General features: G+C 69.0%; 2 protein-coding genes and 1 long non-coding RNA gene across 4 annotated transcripts; 1 reads left to right on the top strand and 2 right to left on the bottom strand.

The window, feature by feature from the left end:
• Positions 1–1990, bottom strand: LOC102156186. The gene is made up of 3 exons (XR_005374476.1): positions 1744–1990; positions 675–1670; positions 1–162 (listed from the first exon to the last, which is right to left on the bottom strand). It is a non-coding gene; the product is annotated as an uncharacterized LOC102156186 (long non-coding RNA).
• Positions 1991–2239: 249 nt separating this feature from the next.
• FSTL3 (follistatin like 3) lies at positions 2240–7808 on the top strand. 2 transcript variants are annotated; one of them, XM_038568059.1, is made up of 5 exons: positions 2240–2393; positions 3671–3856; positions 5566–5781; positions 6333–6560; positions 6648–7808. In XM_038568059.1, exons 1-5 carry the CDS (start codon positions 2291–2293, stop codon positions 6707–6709), a joined length of 795 nt encoding a protein of 264 aa, XP_038423987.1. In that variant the 5' UTR covers positions 2240–2290; the 3' UTR covers positions 6710–7808. The 2 variants fall into 2 exon arrangements, with proteins under 2 accessions (XP_038423987.1, XP_038423988.1); XM_038568060.1 differs by lacking the exon at positions 2240–2393 and adding an exon at positions 3220–3400.
• A 732-nt stretch (positions 7809–8540) lies between these two features.
• On the bottom strand, positions 8541–11829 carry PRSS57 (serine protease 57). Its single transcript, XM_038568058.1, has 5 exons — positions 11583–11829; positions 11176–11329; positions 10742–10886; positions 9307–9570; positions 8541–8887 (listed from the first exon to the last, which is right to left on the bottom strand). Exons 1-5 carry the CDS (start codon positions 11659–11661, stop codon positions 8663–8665), a joined length of 867 nt encoding a protein of 288 aa, XP_038423986.1. The 5' UTR covers positions 11662–11829; the 3' UTR covers positions 8541–8662.
• Between the last annotated feature and the right edge of the window lie 5203 nt (positions 11830–17032).

The following is a 17032-nucleotide window of genomic DNA, read 5'->3' as shown; positions in this document are numbered from 1 at the left end:
TCAATAAAATCTTTAATACAAAAAAACAACAGATTGTTCTTCTCTAGTCCTAGAGATCAGAAGTCCAACATGGGTCTCTGAACTAAATGTATCGGTGCAGTTGCCTTCCTTTTGGTGTCTCGGGGGTCGGGGAGGGGGGTCTATTCCTTGCTTTTCCAGCTTCTATTTAAAAAAATTTTTTGGAAGATTTTATTTCTTTATTTGAGAGAGAGAAAATAAGTGTACGCGTTGGGGGGAAAAGCAGAGAGAGGATCCCAAGCCCCCTCCCTGCGGAGCCCAACCCGGGACTGGATCCCAGGTCCTTGGGTTCATGACCTGAGCCCAAGTCAGCTGCTTCACCCGCTGACCCCCCCCCGGCGCCCCAGCAAGTGCCCTCCGTCATGCCCGTCACCCACCACCTCCCTCCACCAACTACTCCCCGAGTTAAGAGTCCGTTGGGGCGCCGGCGGGCTCAGTCAGAAGAGCACGCGACTCCTGGTCTCGGGTTGGAGTTCAAGCCCCACGTTGGGCACGGAGCCTTCTTAAAAAAAGTCTTTTATGGTTTGCATCCCTCTCTCTTTTTTCCCTTCCCCTATGTCCGTCTGTTTTGTTTCTTAAATTCCACAGACGAGTGACGCCCTATGGCATTTGTCTTTCTCTGACTTAAGCTTTTCCAGCCTCTGGAGGTTACTCACATTCTCTGGCTCGAGGCCCCTTCCTCTACCTTCACACCCGGCGACGGCGGGTCACGGACATCTCCCGGGTCGCGGAGGGAAACGCTCTCTGCGCGGCGCTCCTCTGATTCCACCTGCGTCGTCCGGGGCCACCTGCCCATCCAAACCTTCCAGGTGGGCTCTCTCTTACCTGCGGCCCAAACATCCTACTGCTTCTGTTCCCACACCCCCTGCCCCACCATTGCTCGGTCCAATGTGACATTTAAATGTCACGGTGAATGTCCGAGCTCCTTCCCTGAGAAGTCGGCCTCGACCTCCCCCCTCTGCCCTGGGTATGGCATCCTCCATCAGGACGCTGATTGGTCCCCATGAGGGACTGCTTTCTGGGGGGTCTGGAGGAGTGAAGCCTGGGGCCCTGGGGAGTCATGGTGAATGTCTGAGCTGGGGAGGAGCAAGGTGGGAAGTAGGCTGCAGGGGGTGAGGCTGAGGCCAGTCCAGGGTGGAGAGGGGGGCATGGAAAGAGGGCTCCCCAGAGAGGGCCAGTGCCTTGCTCTAGGTCGCCCAGCACATGGCCTCTGGGGGGAGGGGGGGTGTGACGTGCCAGGCTGGGGGCAGAGGCTGCTGGCAACCATCCTCAGTTTCGAACCCACGCCCGGCTGACAATAACCCTTTGGTTTGCAGAGCCCAGGCTGGGGCGGCGGGGCCGCGGCAGGGTCAGGTCTCGGCCAAGGTCACAACGTCCAGCTCTTGCACACCCTCGCTGAGAACTTGGGTCCCATCCCTGCCTCAGTCCCCAGGCAGTGAGGATCCCCTCCACGGTCAGAGACCAAGGACAGGCCAAGACAGCTGGGCGTCCTCCCCCGGGGCCACCAGGCAGGAACCTGGCCCCTGGCCACGGGGACGTGGGGGTCAGGCCGAGCGGCTGAGACGGAGGAGGGCGCTTGGCATCTTCTGGGGGCGGCTCTCCTGCATTAGGTCTGTGGGGTCTGTGGCCGCGAGGAGCTCTGGCTTCCACACCTGTGGGGGGCAGGGGGAGGAATACGGGGAATACGGAGGGGGGTGACCTGGGACCATCGTCGCCCCGCCATACCTCGTTGCTCCCAATATTTTTTATTTTCCGGAAAGCATCAGCCGTTCCTTGAAGTGACACGTTCCTTTGTCCACCTGTGTGTGTGGTTTCTGCGGCTGCCGGGTACTGCCAGCCTGCGCCAGCCCCTGGTGGCTCCCTGGACCCCCGAGGGCAGCACGTGCACAGGGCCCCCGCTGTGGCCTCCGGGACGCGGGTCTCCCGGGGGCGCGGGTGCCCGACGTCACCGTCCTGCAGGCGCAAAGCCCGGGCGTCCGGGGCGGGTGGGGGGGGTCACCGCGGTCCCCGCCCCCGGGGGTGTGGGCGTCCGGGTCCCGGGGAGCCTCCCCGCGGCCCAGGCCCCGCCGCAGCTGCCCTCGGGGCGCCCGGGCCGCGCCTGCACACACCGGGCGCCACCCGCCCCGCGCCCCGCCCCGGCCCGGCCCCGCCCCGCCCGCGGCCAGCGGGACTTTATAGGGAGCGCCCGCCGCCGCGCTGGGAAGTCGGTGCCGCCGCGCCCTGCCCGCCGCCCGCGCGTCCCGCCGGGGCCGCCGCCGTCTCTGCGTCCGCCATGCGTCCCGGGGCGCCGGGCCCGCTGTGGCCGCTGCCCTGGGGGGCCCTGGCTTGGGCCGTGGGCTTCGTGGGCTCCGTGGGCTCGGGGGACCCCGCGCCCGGTGAGTGGGGCGGCCGGAAGGGGCGGGCGGGGTGGGCCACCCACGTGGGCTGCCCGGAATGCGCGCGCGGCGCTGTCGGGGGCGCGGGGGCGCGGGGGCGCGGCGGGCGGCCGGGGCTCCCCTCCCCCAGCCCGAGGAGGGTCACCCGCGGGTCAGCAGGCAGATGTGGCTCTTTCACAACTGTCCGGAGTAGGAGGCACAACGCCGCTGCATGCATTGAGCGCTGACTGTCTACCTCCTCCCCCTTGAAAGCGCGGAACGGCCCAGCCCAGCGACGGGTGTGCGCTCTCATCACGCCCATTTAACAGATGGGGAAACCGAGGCACAGGGTCACACAGCTTGTGAGTGGCAAAGTCAGGATTCGGGCTTGCAGCACGTGAGCCCTGAAGCCCTCAAGCCGCAGACAGGCAGGGCGGAGTGGCTGGACCCGGGACCCCCACCCGAGGTCTCAGATCCTCCCCCGGTTTGCTGAGGCACCGGGGCTGTGGGAATCCCACGCCTCCCACTTGTCGGGAGACGCCAGGCGACGCATCTGTCCCCCACTCCCTCCCGCCTCAGTTTCTCGGTGTGTAAGAGGAGTGCCAAGGTGCTGAGTTCCGAGCTGGTGCCGGGAACCAGGGAGCCCTCTGGCAGGGGGGCCACGGCCACTCCGGCCCCCGTGTAAGGGTGAAGGAACCGAGGGCCATCTGCCTCCCCGCCCCACCCGCAGCCCCACCCCAGCCCCGCTCGAGGGGGAGAGCCGAGCCCCCTCCCCGAAGGCCGTGTCCCCAGGGAGATGGTGAGCTCATGCAAGGGGAATGTTCCCAAGTTGGAGTGAGTAAGAGGCGGGCCAGGCAAGGGGGGGCTGCCAGGCGAGGGGGGCTCTGCGTGCCCTCGGGCGCTGTCTAGACAGAGGGCAGAGGCGGAGAGGCGCCCCGGGGCCCGCTGACCCTGACACGTCCAGCTCTGGGTGTTTGACTGGTCGGGCAGGATGCCAGGCCTGGGCCTGGGGGCCTGGAAGCAGGAAGGTGGGGAGCGCTTCCCACCACGAGTGGGGGTTGTGGCTCAGAGAGGCGGAATCCCAGAAGGGTCGCCAGGACCTGGGCTGACCTGGGACGCGAGCACCCGCGCAGGTCACCCGCGCAGATCTCGGGAGCACATCATCCCTGCTGTCATGACGGAGCACCAACTGTATACACCCCAAGGGCGGGGAGTGGGGTGGAAGGTCAGGGCCTGGGAGCCGGGAGTGCCACACGGGGGCACCTCTAGTGCCTAGTAACTGTCCTCCGCGTCCACAGGTGGCGTGTGCTGGCTCCAGCAGGGCCGAGAGGCCACCTGCAGCCTGGTGCTCAAGACTGACGTGAGCCAAGCGGAGTGTTGCGCCTCCAGCAACATCGACACCGCCTGGTCCAACTTCACTCACCCGGGGAACAAGATCAGCCTTCTGGGCTTCCTGGGCCTCGTCCACTGCCTCCCCTGCAAAGGTGAGCCCGTGGGCGTCAGCAGCAGGCCGGGGGCCCCGTGGGACAAGTGAGAAGGCTCTCCCCCCTCGGGGGTAGGCAGAGGAGGTCGAGGCTGCCGGGAGGAGCGTCTGTGCAGCGCATCCGGGGTCAGAGAGGGGCTGGGGACTGCAGGAGCCCGGGCCTCAGCCTCCCTCAGCTGAGGAGTCAGGAAGATGCTGAGGACCCCCCGGCCTGGTTTCCAGCCTCCAGGCCCCTGCTCACGCCGAGGGCTCTGCCTGGGTGACTTCCCACCTGCGCCCCACCTGGGAGGAGGACACGCGACTCACACCTACCTCCTGGAGGGGGGGGTTCCCAACTGGCCGCTTGGGCTTGTGACCCCACAGTCAGCGTTCCCGAACACTTACTGTGCCCACAACTCCACAGATTTCAGGGACCCGTGGGGGGACCACACACGCATGTTTAGCGAGCATGTGCCTCTGGACCCTGCTCTCAGCTGCCTCCTTCAGATTAGGAGCTCTTTGAGGGCAGAGTGAACGAAGTAATAAGCCAAGACGTATTCTCTGCCCTGGAGAAGGGGACAGGGACCCTCCCAGGCCCCTCAGGTCACGGCCGAAGCTGCAGGGGCCCAGAGGTGGTGTGAGGGCATGGCTTGAAGGAGGTGGGCATTAGGGTGCTGGGTGCCAGCTGGAGAAAGTATGGGATCCGGCCCTGGTGGGTGGGGCCGGGGCAGGGAGGAGGCTGCAGCTGAGGGCCCAGCTGGCCACTGGGATGTGATTAATCCCTGATCGGCCTGGCTGGGTGGTCTTGGACTCACTGCTGTGTGCCCTGGCTCCCTCCACCCCCCACCCGCCCCCCCACCCCCGGGGTTCTGGGAGGACAGACTTCACAGAATGCCTGGGCCGGGCAAGACGAGGTCCAGGTCACCCCCCATCTGGCCTTGGGAAAGGCAACTCAGTTCTCCCACTTCCGCTCCGCCTGTGAAGCCACCCAGGGGGAGCGTTTCCAGATGTGTGTGGGCAGCAGCGTGGGAGGTGCCCAGGTGCAGCCCACATGCCCTGGCAGGGGTGACCTGGGGGCATCCGCACAGGCGCATTACGCTCGTGCTCCCCCAGTCAGCCTCACTTTACACACAGGGAAACTGAGGCTGAACTCAAGAGCTGGGTCGGGCCTCCAGGTCCACAGCAACAGAAGGGAGGGGGGCGTCCATCTGGGGCCTGGAGTTTTCATCCTCCGCTCACAGCTGTGACGGGGCCTCGGTTTCTCCTTTTGGTAAAATGCTGACCGTGGCATCACCTGGGGGGGGCTGTGAGATGGGCGGCCCATTAGTGGGTCCGGGGGCCCGGGGTGGGGGGGGCGGCGGAGACCCCACGGGGAGGCTTGCCCTGCCCAGACCTGTTAACCTGCCCGAGAAAGTAGGCAGGGGGGAGCCCCCTCCCCAGGAAGTGAGCGCCAAGCGCGTCCTGGGGTTGGGCGGGTTGGTGACCCCGACCCCGGGCCCGCGCAGGGACCGCTGGTGCAGCCCCCTCCCCTCCCCGCCGCCTCCCCATAACCGGGCGTCAATCCGGGAACAGACGCCGGCGAGCGGGACCGGACGCTGGAGCTCGTCCCCGCGCCCCCGGATTCCAGGCGGAGACCCCGCCCCCGCCCCCGCCCCCGCGGGAACCGTGCGCCCGACCCGGGGGCGCCGCGGGCTCCGCGGACCCGCCCCGACGCGCGCCCTGTGTCCGCAGATTCGTGCGAGGGCGTGGAGTGCGGCCCCGGCAAGGCGTGCCGCATGCAGGGGGGCCGCCCGCGCTGCGAGTGCGCGCCCGACTGCGCGGGGCTCCCGGCGCGCCTGCAGGTCTGCGGCTCGGACGGCGCCACCTACCGCGACGAGTGCGAGCTGCGCGCCGCGCGCTGCCGCGGCCACCCGGACCTGCGCGTCATGTACCCGGGCCGCTGCCGCAGTACGTGGGGCGGGGGGCGGAGACCGCGCGGCGGGGTCGGGGCGAGGAAGAGCGGGGTGGGGCTGCGGGGAGGCAGGGCCGGGGCTCACGTGGGGCGGGAGGCAGGGGTGCGTGACCCGGGGCGGGCGCGGCGCGGAAGGGGCGTGGCTACCTGCGGGGCGGGGCCTGCGGGGGGGACCCCCCGCGGGGTGGAGCCTACGGGGGCGGGGCCTGAGGGCTGGGGGCGGGGCCTAAGGGAGAACCCGCGGGGGGGACCGCGGGGCGGGGCCTGGGGGCGGGGCCTGAGGGCCGGGGGCGGGGCCTAAGGGAGAACCCGCGGGGGGGGACCTGAGGGGCGGGGGGCGGGAGTCGGGGCCTGCGGGGGGGACCGCGGGGCGGGGCCTGAGGGGCGGGGCCTGAGGGCCGGGGGCGGGGCCTAAGGGAAAACCCGCGGGGCGAACCTAAGGGGCGGGGCCTGCGGGGGCGGGGCCTGCGGGGGCGGGGCCTGCAGGGGGAACCCGGGGGGCGGGGCCTGCGCCGGCCCCTGACCGGCTCCCGCGCCCCGCTCGCAGAGTCGTGCACCCACGTCCTGTGCCCGCGGCCGCAGTCGTGCGTGGTGGACCAGACCGGCAGCGCCCACTGCGTGGTGTGTCGCGCGGCGCCCTGTCCCGCGCCCTCCAGCCCCGGCCAGGAGCTCTGCGGCAACAACAACGTCACCTACATGTCCTCGTGCCACCTCCGCCAGGCCACCTGCTTCCTGGGCCGCTCCATCGGAGTGCGCCACCCGGGCAGCTGTGCAGGTGCGGCGCGGAGCGGGGAGCAGCGGGGTCCGGCGTCCCGCCCCTCCGCGCGCCCCCATTTCTCCTCTGCTCCCTTCCACTCTGCAGGCGCCCCTGAGCCGTCGGATGCAGAGGATGCAGAGTCGGAGGAGGAGGAGAACTTCGTGTGAGCCTGTGGGGCCGGCTTGGGCCTGGCGTTCAAGGCCTCCCCGTTTTATTTATTGCCGCAGCCGAGTCTAATTTATGTCCCACAGACGCTCCCCAGAGCCTGGACCGGGACCAGCCAGGGGGGGTCCGGGAGCCCCCAGACAATATCCTGGAAGGATTGGGGGAAGGAGGCCTGCGGGTGTGGCTGGGGGTGGGGTGCTGCCCAGGAGGACCCCCTGCATCTGCCCTGGGGGGTAACTTAGTTATCATCACCGCAGAGAGGGTGGGGGTCCCCCGGCCAGCAGTGGCTGAAGCAGCCCTGCAACCCTCTAGGCCGCAGATGGGGCGAGGAGGGGTCCGCAGCCCCGTGTATGAGCCTCAGAACCCACCCAGGCCCCGGTCGACAAGGACTTCCCCGTGGCCTCAGTGTCCCAGGTGCGCCCAGCGTGTCCTTGGGGCCGGTTGAGGGGAGGGACACTCTCCGTGTCCCCTGACACGGCGTCCAGCCAGCATCAGCCCGGAGCAGGGCATTATGTCCAGTGGTGCCCCAAGCAGTTAGGGCGGGACCCTGCGGGGCCACCAGCCCCTGCCCACCCCCTGGCTCATGCAGGGTGTATGCGCCCACCACCCCCCTGCCTCCTGGAGCCGCGTGTCCAGGCGCCAGCCCTCCTGCTTGCTGCCCGTCCACAGGTGAGGTCCAGACCAGAACCCTCAGTCCCACAAGACTCGCCATGGCCGAGCCCCTAAGCTCAGCCCCCGCCTGGACCCTCCTCACCCACCTGCCAGCTCAGGAGGCTTGACACCAGGCGGGTGATGGCCCTGGGCCTCGTGTGGGGTGTTGGCAGGTGTCACCTCCCCATGTCTGCACGCACACCGAAGGCCCAGGCCACGCGTGGGGGCCCCACGGGCAGGAGCCCGGCTGCCCGAGTCCGGGTGAGCCGCGCAGGGGCCAGTGGTGCTCATCTTATCCTCGCCCCTCAGAAGTGCCTTACCTGTGACTCCCCGAAAAGTGCCCTTGAGTAATTAATGGGCTCCCCGGAGCCCCCGACAAGGCCCCCTCCCCACCCTGGGGTCCTGCCTCACCAAAGAAATAAAGACTCCACTCTGGAGTGTCCGAGCCTGGGTTTGCCTCTCTCTCTCTGGGACTCTGCTCCCCTCCTGGGGGGCTGCGGTGAGCGGAGGGAGACCCCCTCCGGCTCTGGGCCTCGGTGTCCACCTCTGGGCAGCGGGCAGCAGCCGGGGAGACGGCTGAGGAAGGTGATGTGTGGAGCGGGGTGGGGGTTGGGAGAGGAAGCCTTTCTAGGGCAGGAGATGGAAGAGGGAGTTGGGATAGCTTAGGGCCCCTCCAGGGCTTCCCCCAGTTTAGGCTGCAGACACGGAGGACTGGCCCGGAGGGTTGAGGGTGTGATAACAGAAATGATACGATTAGTAATAATAAGGCAACGATCAGCAGCTGGCACTCACCCCCCCCCCACTTGCTGCTTGCCGGGCAGTTTGTTCCAAGCACTTTTTGGGGTTGAGAAGGGACTTCGCGTGGAGCCAGGCCACCCTGAGACCCCGTTCCGCCTTGGCCTCCCCATCTGTACGTGGTTGTGATGAGCTGGAGGCTGGAGGAGTGGCGTGCCCAGGGGGCCCTGACCGCAGGCTGGGGGTCGGGGTGGGTAGGCCCAGAAGGGTCAGTGTGGGGACGGAGGTGAGGGGGCCTGGGGCCTGAAGCCAACGGGCCAGATGACGAACCTGAGCAAGTGGCTCCTGGTCATGCAGGGAGGCAGCGGCCAAGCAGACCCTCGGCCACGCTGAGTGGAAAGAGCAGCTCAAAGGGCCGTGGACGGACCCCGGAGGTGAACCGTCGTGTCTGGTTATTCAGTTAATGTTTTATTTGGTCGTTTTGGCCCTTTGTGTTTGGAAGCCGAGCCCTCTCCTACCGCAGCCCCCGCCCCGTACACGCCGGGCCTCCCCGGGGCTCCTTGGCCATCTCACTTCTGTAGCCAGGCCCGCTGTGGGTCAGGGAGCTCCCGCAGGGACCCCGGGGCCTGGGGAGGGGGGCCGCTGGGCCCTCGAACCACATCCCATATCCAGCTCACGAAGGCAGACACCTGCGTGTACACATCGGGGGTCCTGGGGTCGCCGCACCAGAGTCCGGAGAAGGACACGAGGCCGTGGGCCCGGTTCCTGCACACCAGGGGCCCCCCGGAGTCTGCCTGGGGGTCGGGGGGGGAAGGCAAGGTCACGGCCGCACGTCTGGGCCTCGTTCCCGGAAGGTGCCCGTATGGCCAGGACCCTCCCCGCCGCAAAACCCTTCAGGGGCCGCGAGCCTGTGGCTCCCACCCTCCGGTCTGCCCTCCTTGCCCTTGCTTGTGAGCCCAGGGCCTTCCGGGTTGTTCTGGAAGTTGAACCGAGACGGCTCTGGTCTCGGGCTTTTCCACGTCCTGGGACCTGTTACGGCCCCCACTCAGCGCTTCCGGTGTGCATGCACACGTCTGCGGGGCTGTGTGCGCCGAGGGGGCCTCACCTGGTCACGGGGGAGCTGGGCTGCGTTCCCAGGCCCCGGCCCGGCCCCGGCCCTCCCTGGCCGCGGTCTCCTCGTAGTCCCGCAGGCCGGGCCGAGGCGGCGTCTTACCGAGCAGAAGCCGCGGCGCCGGCGGTCCCCGCTACGCGTGCAGAGCATGGCCGGGCTGAGCTGGCCCCTCCAGGAGCCGTTGCAGGCGTCCAGGCCCAGCACGCGGACCTCAGCCTCCATCAGCCCTGGCGGCAGGTCCTCGAAGTCGGATACGGAGCCCCAGCCGGCCACCCGGCACCGCGCCCCCACCTTGAGGGGCCTGGCGTCCCTGCGAGGCAGCGGCAGCAGCCCCACGGCCGGACCCAGGGTGGCAGAGCCGTTCAGCTGCAGGGAGAGCGCCGGTTCAGGGCTTGCCCCCAGCCGCCCCCGGGCTTCCTGCCTCGGTTTACCCATCACGACACCCGGGCCTCTCTTGGCCTTGTGTTCCCTGCCCGCTCAGCCTCGCCCTTGCCTGTGAGCCCTCCGGGGCTCCCCACTGTCCTGGGTCAATGCCTCCGGGCTCACGGCCAGAGTGAATTTACCGTCATTCCCCGGTGCCCCCGCCCTCCCGCTGGAACCCCTTTCCCATCCAGCCCTGAGGTCTCGGCTTAGATGTCACCTCCCCCGGGGAGCCCTCCTAGACTCCTCCCGCGGCGCAACAGGAGCCTCCTCTGGGCTCTAGTGTGCCCCCGTCAGGGCCCGTCGACCCAGCAGGGACGGGCGGCTCTAAGGGCACCCTCCAGGGCTGTTTGTTCGTGTCTGTGCCCCCAGTGCCCAGCACACAGCGGGCGCTCCATCAGTGCTCATGGGATGTGCAACTCGGGCCCTGGTGTTGGTTCTCAGGCTCCCCCCGGCCTCGGTTTCCCCGGCTGCATCAGCGGATGGGAGGGCCAGAGCTTCCCGGTTTTCCAGCAGAATCTGCAGGCCGGCCTGGGCACTTGCTGCCCCCTTTTCATTTCGCAGAGAGAACGCGACACCCTCGCCGCCCCGTGCGCAGGGGCCTGTTCCCACCACGTTGGGGTTCCATTCCCTGTTTTCTCCGCATTTGGAGAGCAGGTCTGAGGTGTTTTCTCCTCAAAACGGAGGTCCCAGGGGGCCCGGGCCTGAGCGGGAGTGTGGAGGCGGCCTCCACCAGGAGGGATGCACCCTGTGTGGGCAGGAGGACGCCCGGCTTACGGGGGGAGCTGCTTCCTGCCCGGGGGCCCCGCAGAGGCCTCTGCGGGGCCCGGAGCTCCCGTGTTCTGAACCCTGGGTCTGCATGTGCGCGGGGGTGGCAGTCCCTGTCCTCCCGGAGGAGGCAGCACGCAGTCGTCAGTGGTGCTGGACATTGGACAGGTGGACGGAGGGACGGGCGGTGTCTGCGGGGAGCTGCCCTGGAGGGGGGCGGGGGTGCGAGCCTGCGGGGCTGCGGGGAGAGCGTGGGGGGCACGGAGGGCAGAGGTCAGAGCTGACCTGACTTGGGAGCTCGCAGGGTCCCTGCAGCTGTTCCTAAAACACACGCCAGCCCCCGGCTCACCTGCAGCAGACAGATGTCATTGGCGTGGGTGGCCGGCTGGTAGTCCGGGTGCCTGATGACGGCCGAGATGCCGAACACCTGCTGCGTCGGCTCCCAGGTGCGCAGGACGTGAGCCCCCAGCACCACCAGGCCCATGCGGGGGTCCCTGCAAGGGGAGGGGCTTGAGAGCGAGCCCGGGCCTCCATCTCCGCCTGCGGCCTATGGCCCGACGTTCACGTTAACGGAGGTTCTGGGCACGACGTGATGCGTAGGTTGGTCCTGCCTCACGCCTCAGGGACAAGGTGGCCGCCAACGCGTCCCCTGCTCTCGCCCGCAGCTACTCTGCGGCATCCTCAGGGTGGACGTGGGCCCTCGTCGCTGCCCGCGCGCTTGTCTTGCCCCCCCAACCGCCCCGGCAGAGGAGGCAGCGGCGGCGCGGCCCCGGGTGCACCCACCTGTCGCTGAAGCAGTGGGCGGCCGAGACCACCCAGCGGGCCCGCAGCAGGAAGCCCCCACACTGGTGCTGGCCGCCAAACTTCACAGACACCATGTAGGGCCGGGAGTGGGGCGTCACCTCGTGGCCCCCGATGATCCGGGCGCCCCAGGAGCCTGCAGGCGGGCAGGAGCGCATCAGGATCGGGCAGGAAAAAGGCACTGGGAGGGGTCGGCTGGAGCCCTTGGGGTGGGGGCGGGGGCGGGGGGCGCGGGCAGAGAGCGGCTGGAGCCAGGGGCCCAGAGGGGGTCCCCGAGTGCGGGAGAAGGGTCTGGACCCCTGGAGCCTGGCCCCGTCCCCAGTCCCCACGACGAGAGGGGCAGAGAGTGACCCAGAGGGCCGAGCGGCCGCACAGGTCGGGGGTCTCACCCGGGGGCCCCGTGGACAGCGCGAGGGCCAGAGGCACGGTGAGCAGCAGGCGGCCCAGGGCCCCTGCCCCGGGCCCCATGGCGGTGGCAGGCGGGCGGCTCCCTCCACAGCTCAGCAGGACAGGCCCCCCCCAACGGCCAGGAAGGGGGAAACTGGCTGTGGCCTGTGGCCGGAGGTCGGCCAGGCCCCACGGCAACGCCCAGTTCTGCACCGCGGCTTCGGGGAAGTCGGGGAAGTGGGGTGACTGCTGCCGCGGGGCTGTCCGTGGTCCTCCCTGCACCCGGGGCCAGGAAGCAGGGAGGTGAGGGGAGGAGCGGCTCAAGGGGCCCGCCTGGGGCCACCTGCCGGCCCTGTGCCTCGGTTTACCCACCCTCTGCCCACGGCGCAGGTGCGGGGAGCTTCCCGCAGTGCCCAGGCGGCCCTGGGGGGGCAGGCGCTGGCTCTCCACCCGAACCGGGTCTGTCCCACGTCAAGCCGCCCTGGCACGGACCTCGGGGCTGTCAGGACCCAGGGTGGGCCTGTGCCCCGGAAGCCCTCTGCTTGCTGCTGCCTTTGCTGCATTTACCGAGTGCCTGCTGTATACAGCTTCTGGCAGGAGCCGGAGGGGAGAGCGTGACGGGGACAAAGGCCCCCACGCCGTGGTGCTCATGTTCCGATGGGCCGGGGGGTGCGGGGTTAGATCTGGCGATTCGGGGTCACAGTAACCACAGTCCTGGTGACCGGAGCGCATGGATTCGGGGCCGCCGGGCAGAGGCTTCCATGGGCACGGGGGCGGGGCACGAGCGGCAGGGCCTGGGGGCGCCTCTGGGACACAGGGGTCCCCTTGCAGAGGCTCTGCTGAGCCCGGAGTCCTCGCCGCGTGCACGCCAGGTGGACAGGCTCCCCGCGCAGCGTGGAGGACGCAGCAGGAGAGGGCGTCTGGGGGTTGGGTGGGGAAGTGGGGCCTGGCGCCGGCCATGGTTGTTCCCACCTGGAGCCCGGGGCTGCCCTGGTGCCCGTGGAGGGGCCCAGCACGTCCCTCGCCACGACACCTCGCCAGGGGCGCAGCGGGCGGCCGGGCCTGGAGACTGGATGAGTGTGGGCCCCCCGGGGGTGCTGGGGGTCCTCACGGCCTCTGGTGTCACGCACATACAACGGCGGTCACCGGATGTGGCGAGCCTGGGCGAGGGGACCTGGAGAGGACGCAGGGTCACCCCCCCCACCGGGCCTCGACCAGGTCCCCTCTGCTGCGGGAGGGCACGCGTCCCAGCTCCGGGGACCAGGACAGGGACGCCTCTGGGGCCGAGTGGAACCCACGACGGTCCCGCACGCTGACTAGACGGCTGCGTGTCATCACCCCATTTTACAGCCGAGGCCTAGAGCCTCCAAAGCAGCAGCAGGGGATGTAACCGGCTGGCCCCGGGGGGAGTGGCCCGGCAGGCATGCCCGCTCCCGACTTTGGCCCCGTGAGGCCCACCGAGCAGCGAATGTCCTTCCAAGCTGCTGCGGCTGCAGGGACACGTCAGAGCAGTGGGCGGGCCAGAGGCTGGGGACCCTCGGGAAGGGACCACGGGGTGGGTGTGGCCGTTATCTGCGCGACAGCCGACACTGTGGCCACCCGGGCCCAGCCGCAGGTAGCGGCGGATGTTTCCTGGGGCCGTGTGGGGCTCCGTCCACCCCCAGGCCTCGCCTACCCCCTGTGGGGCTGCTGGGGCCCCCTCCTGGTCGGCACTTTCTTCCCCGAGACCCCCGGAGAAACTGATGCACGGTGGCGGCGGGGGCCGGCTCTGGGCTCAGGCAGGGTCCCGCAGCGAGGGACTGATGGGGCCCTGAGGTGGCCGTGGCCGCAGGCCGGTCCCCACAGCCGCCCATTTCCTCCCCGTCGGGGCGGGAGATTGTGAAATCAATAACTGTCCTGCCTCGGCTCCAACCGCCCGGCTCGCGAGGCCCCGAGGAGCGGGCCGGGGACCAGCCCTTCATTCCCCGAACTGAGGCCCCTGACTTGTGTGGCTGCACAGCAGAGGGTGTGAGCCCCCGGACTGTGGGCTTCAGTCCGTGCAGGGTCCCCTGCGGAGGATCCGGGTGGCTCTCCCACTCCAGCAGCCGCGGCCGCAGTGGCGGCGGCCGTGATGGCAACAACGATGGCAATGGCTCCTTGGACGGGACGCTTGCTCTTGTTATTGATTTGTCGGAGCTCTTTATACATTGAGGAGATGAACTCAGGGTCAGCTGAGTTTCTTTTCCTGAGCAACCGTCAGGGGCAGAGGCCATGGCCTCTACGGAAGTGCGTTTGGATGCTGACGACGCCGTGCAGACGGGACCCAGCCGGCTGGTCCCGGGTCCCTAACCTGCGGAGGCTGGGGCTCCCGGGGGTCGTGGCTCTGCCTCCTGCCCTGTGCAGCACCCCCCCCCCAGCCGGGCCTGTCGGTTTGGGGTGCTCTGGAGCCCGCGGCATCTGGCTCACCCCTTCCCGGCTCCTTTAGGGAGCTTGTGGCACCAAGAGTTCCTGAGGGGCTGCCCGGTGGGTGCAGAGGCCAGCGGTGGGCGGGGGCTCCAGGCGCGGCTCAGCAGCGGCCACCCCATCATCACCGTCGGCTCTCGTTCGTTCCCTGACCCTGACACGCTTCACCGCGGGGTCCGTCCCGACAAGTGGAGACACTGAGGCACAGCGGAGTGCGGTGACCTCCCTGGGGCGGTGCACGTCCATCACTCACCCCGAGGGGTATGCAGTCGGAGCTCAGTAGGTGCACAGCGGAGGGGCAGGAGAGGGTCAAGCAGCGAGGGCCGCTGCACGTGTGCGGAAAGCCCCTGAGCGTCCCACGGGATGCAGACAGGCCTGGAGCCCTGCACCCCGCTGCCCCTGCCCACGCCTGCGCTCAGAGCCTCACCCCCCTCGCCCCTCGCCCCGCTGGAGGAGAGAGGAGGGAGGAGGGAGGGGGGCCGGGGTGGGGAGGTGCTCCCGCCGCTGGCATCGCCCGCCGCTTCCTTTAACCCACACGCTCCGGTTCTCTCGCTGAATTTGATGAGCAGTCCAGGAGCTCGGCCCGTTTCCTGAGGCCACCATGGGCGACCCAAGCAGGAGACGCAGGCCCCTGGGTCCCCTGCAGCCCTCGAGCGCCCCTCTGCGCGGCCCGTGGGGAGTGTGGGGCTGCCAAGCGCCCGCTACCTCTCCCGGACGTGCTCCTGGCCCCACACCCGAAGGCCAGGCAGAGAGCGAGGAAGGGATGTGGGGGGTGGGCGCCTCGCACGTGGGCAACACTGAGGGAGGTAAACTGAGGCCTCTGCCCACTGTGCCCGATGTGCAGGCATCAGGGGGAGCAGCTTGACTACCACTCCCCAGAGCCACCCCCACACCTGGGGAACAGGTGACCTGGGGCGTCTCTGAGATGTCAGAGGGGGGAGAGGGCACCCCTTGACGAGTCCCCATGTGCTCACCTGCAAAGGGCACTAGCGCCAGGCTTCCCACGGGGGCTGTCAAGGTGAACGGTGGGAGATAGGAACCGCCCGTCCCCTGGGTGTTTGCTGAGCACCTGCTGACTGCCCACCCCCGGGTGTTTGCTGAGCACCCGCTGACTGCTCATCCCCTGAGGTTTCCTGAGCACCTGGTGGGTGCTGGCACTTTCCTGGGTGCTGGGGCCTTGGCAGCAGGGGAGACAGACAAGTCCCTGCCCTGCTGGACCACCTAGATGACACCGTCTGCCAGAAGCACTAAGGGGTAAGAGTGGCCACAGAAGGACAGGGAAGGGGGTCGGGCTTTAAAATAGGGGACCCGGGAGACCAAACAACAGAGGGCAAGTGGGGAAGGTGCTCCTGGAGGCCGGCCCTGCGGTGGGGAGAAGTGTCCACAGGTGTCCGCAGGTGCGGAGGGGGCGGTGCAGGGAGGCCTAGGCTTGCAGGGCAGGCTGGGCCCGGGCTGGGCTGCAGGCCCTGGGGAGCCACCGCTGCGCGGGACCTGACCTGACGGGTCAGAGTGGGGCGGAGCTCTCTGCTGGGACTGTGGGCTCGGAGGAAGGGGGGCTGGGGTGCACACCGGGCCTGAGCCAGGTCAGAGGTGAGGGTGGCTCTGACTCAGGAACCGGGGACGAGGGGGCTTTGGGGGGTGAGAGTCCCCTGAAGTCCAAGGGCCCCAGAGGAGGGGGGCAGGAGTTCAGGGCAGGGCAGGGGTGCTGGGCAGGGTCCTGCGGGTGGCCACGCCTGGGGGGAGGGGGGCCAAGGAAGTGGGGGGGAGGATGTCGTCATGGAAACTGCAGGCGCTGGGGCACAGTGACCCTGCCCACACCGGGATGGGGGCTGCGGCTGGGGTGCAGAGAGGGGCAGTGGGGATGGGCCCGGCTTCAGAGCCAAGGTCAGCGCCCGCCCACCCGCACCGCCACCTCCTGTGGCACCACCTCCAGGCGGCTCTCCCCTCCCTGGCAGCGGCTGCCTGTACCCCTGACACTGGGCCTTGGGGACTCTGAGAGGACTTTGCTCTTGACCTGAGGGCGGTGGGTGCCCTGGGAAGTTTAGGGCGGAGCAGGGAAGAGCCTGGTGGGGGCTGTGGCTCTGGCAGCCCCTCCCCGTCCATACCCTCCTCTCCCTCCGGTTCCTGTACGGGACGCAGCAGCCGTGCCTCAAGCCTCGCGTCATCTACTGGCAGCCCCAGACCGAGAATGCCCCGTCCCCCGCACCCAACAGGCCAGGTGCCCGGCGGGTGCTCCAGGAGCCCGGGGCTTAGGGACGAGGAGGGGGAGGGGCGGCGGGAAGCCACTCGGGTGCATGTGTGCCGCACACCTCGTGGGGTTGCATCTGGCCCAGCACGTGTCTTGGGAGCGAAGTTTGGTCGCGCACAGCCACGCGGGTGCACGCGGGTGCTGCCTCTGGCTGCGTGTGTGCCGCGACGGCCCAGCCGAGTCCTTGCACAACTGTCCGGCCCGCAGTGCTGAAGACGTTTACTCTCCGGCCTCTACAGAAGTGCCAACCCCTGAGCTAGCGTGTGCGGGCACCGTTCCAAGCCGGGTGCACATTCACTCCTTTAACCCTCCAGCCACGCAGGAGGTGCGGGCCGCGGGGCGCAGGGGGGTTAAGGCGCAGCCCCGGGTCACCGGAGCGGCCCGCGCGGCCCTCAGCCCAGCGCCCGACACTTCTCAGGGCCTCACTGCTTTCGCGCTAGAGGAGCTCAGGCGGACGCCCTCCCGGCTCAGAGCTCATTCGGGGTATTTCCCTCCGCGTGCAGACCCACGTGCGGAGTGGAGGGAAGAGTACCCCCCGCTCCAGGCCCCACGTGTGTTCAGGGCCGGGGGCTGCTGTGGTCATCAGAACCCGGGCGGTCGGGGCTGTGGTCTGCATGTTGGTGGGGGCAGGTCCTGCCCCGCTTGCGGCCTGTGGGTCCACCTGGTGACACTGGCAGCACGCAGGACTCTAGACAAAATGTAAGGAGGCAACAGCGGGCATCTAGCGGCCTCGGGCGGCTGACCGTGCGGGCTCCCGCCTCG

Source organism: Canis lupus, chromosome 20, assembly GCF_011100685.1.
Source record: "Canis lupus familiaris isolate Mischka breed German Shepherd chromosome 20, alternate assembly UU_Cfam_GSD_1.0, whole genome shotgun sequence".
In the NCBI taxonomy this organism is placed as follows: Eukaryota; Metazoa; Chordata; class Mammalia; order Carnivora; family Canidae; genus Canis; species Canis lupus.
Note: the sequence above shows the minus strand (reverse complement) of the source record. Positions and strands in the feature narration are given on the sequence as shown.

Bases quoted from the DNA above. Each gene is read 5' to 3' on its own strand.
- FSTL3 (XM_038568059.1), top strand. From the start codon at position 2,291: ATGCGTCCCGGGGCGCCGGGCCCGCTGTGGCCGCTGCCCTGGGGGGCC. The intron at 3,857-5,565 runs GTGAGCCCGTGG...CTGTGTCCGCAG, and splicing joins CCACTGCCTCCCCTGCAAAG to ATTCGTGCGAGGGCGTGGAG. The intron at 5,782-6,332 runs GTACGTGGGGCG...CCCCGCTCGCAG, and splicing joins GTACCCGGGCCGCTGCCGCA to AGTCGTGCACCCACGTCCTG.
- PRSS57 (XM_038568058.1), bottom strand. From the start codon at position 11,661: ATGGGGCCCGGGGCAGGGGCCCTGGGCCGCCTGCTGCTCACCGTGCCT. The intron at 11,330-11,582 runs GTGAGACCCCCG...GCCCGCCTGCAG, and splicing joins GCTGTCCACGGGGCCCCCGG to GCTCCTGGGGCGCCCGGATC. The intron at 8,888-9,306 runs GTAAGACGCCGC...CCCGACCCCCAG, and splicing joins GGCGCCGCGGCTTCTGCTCG to GCAGACTCCGGGGGGCCCCT.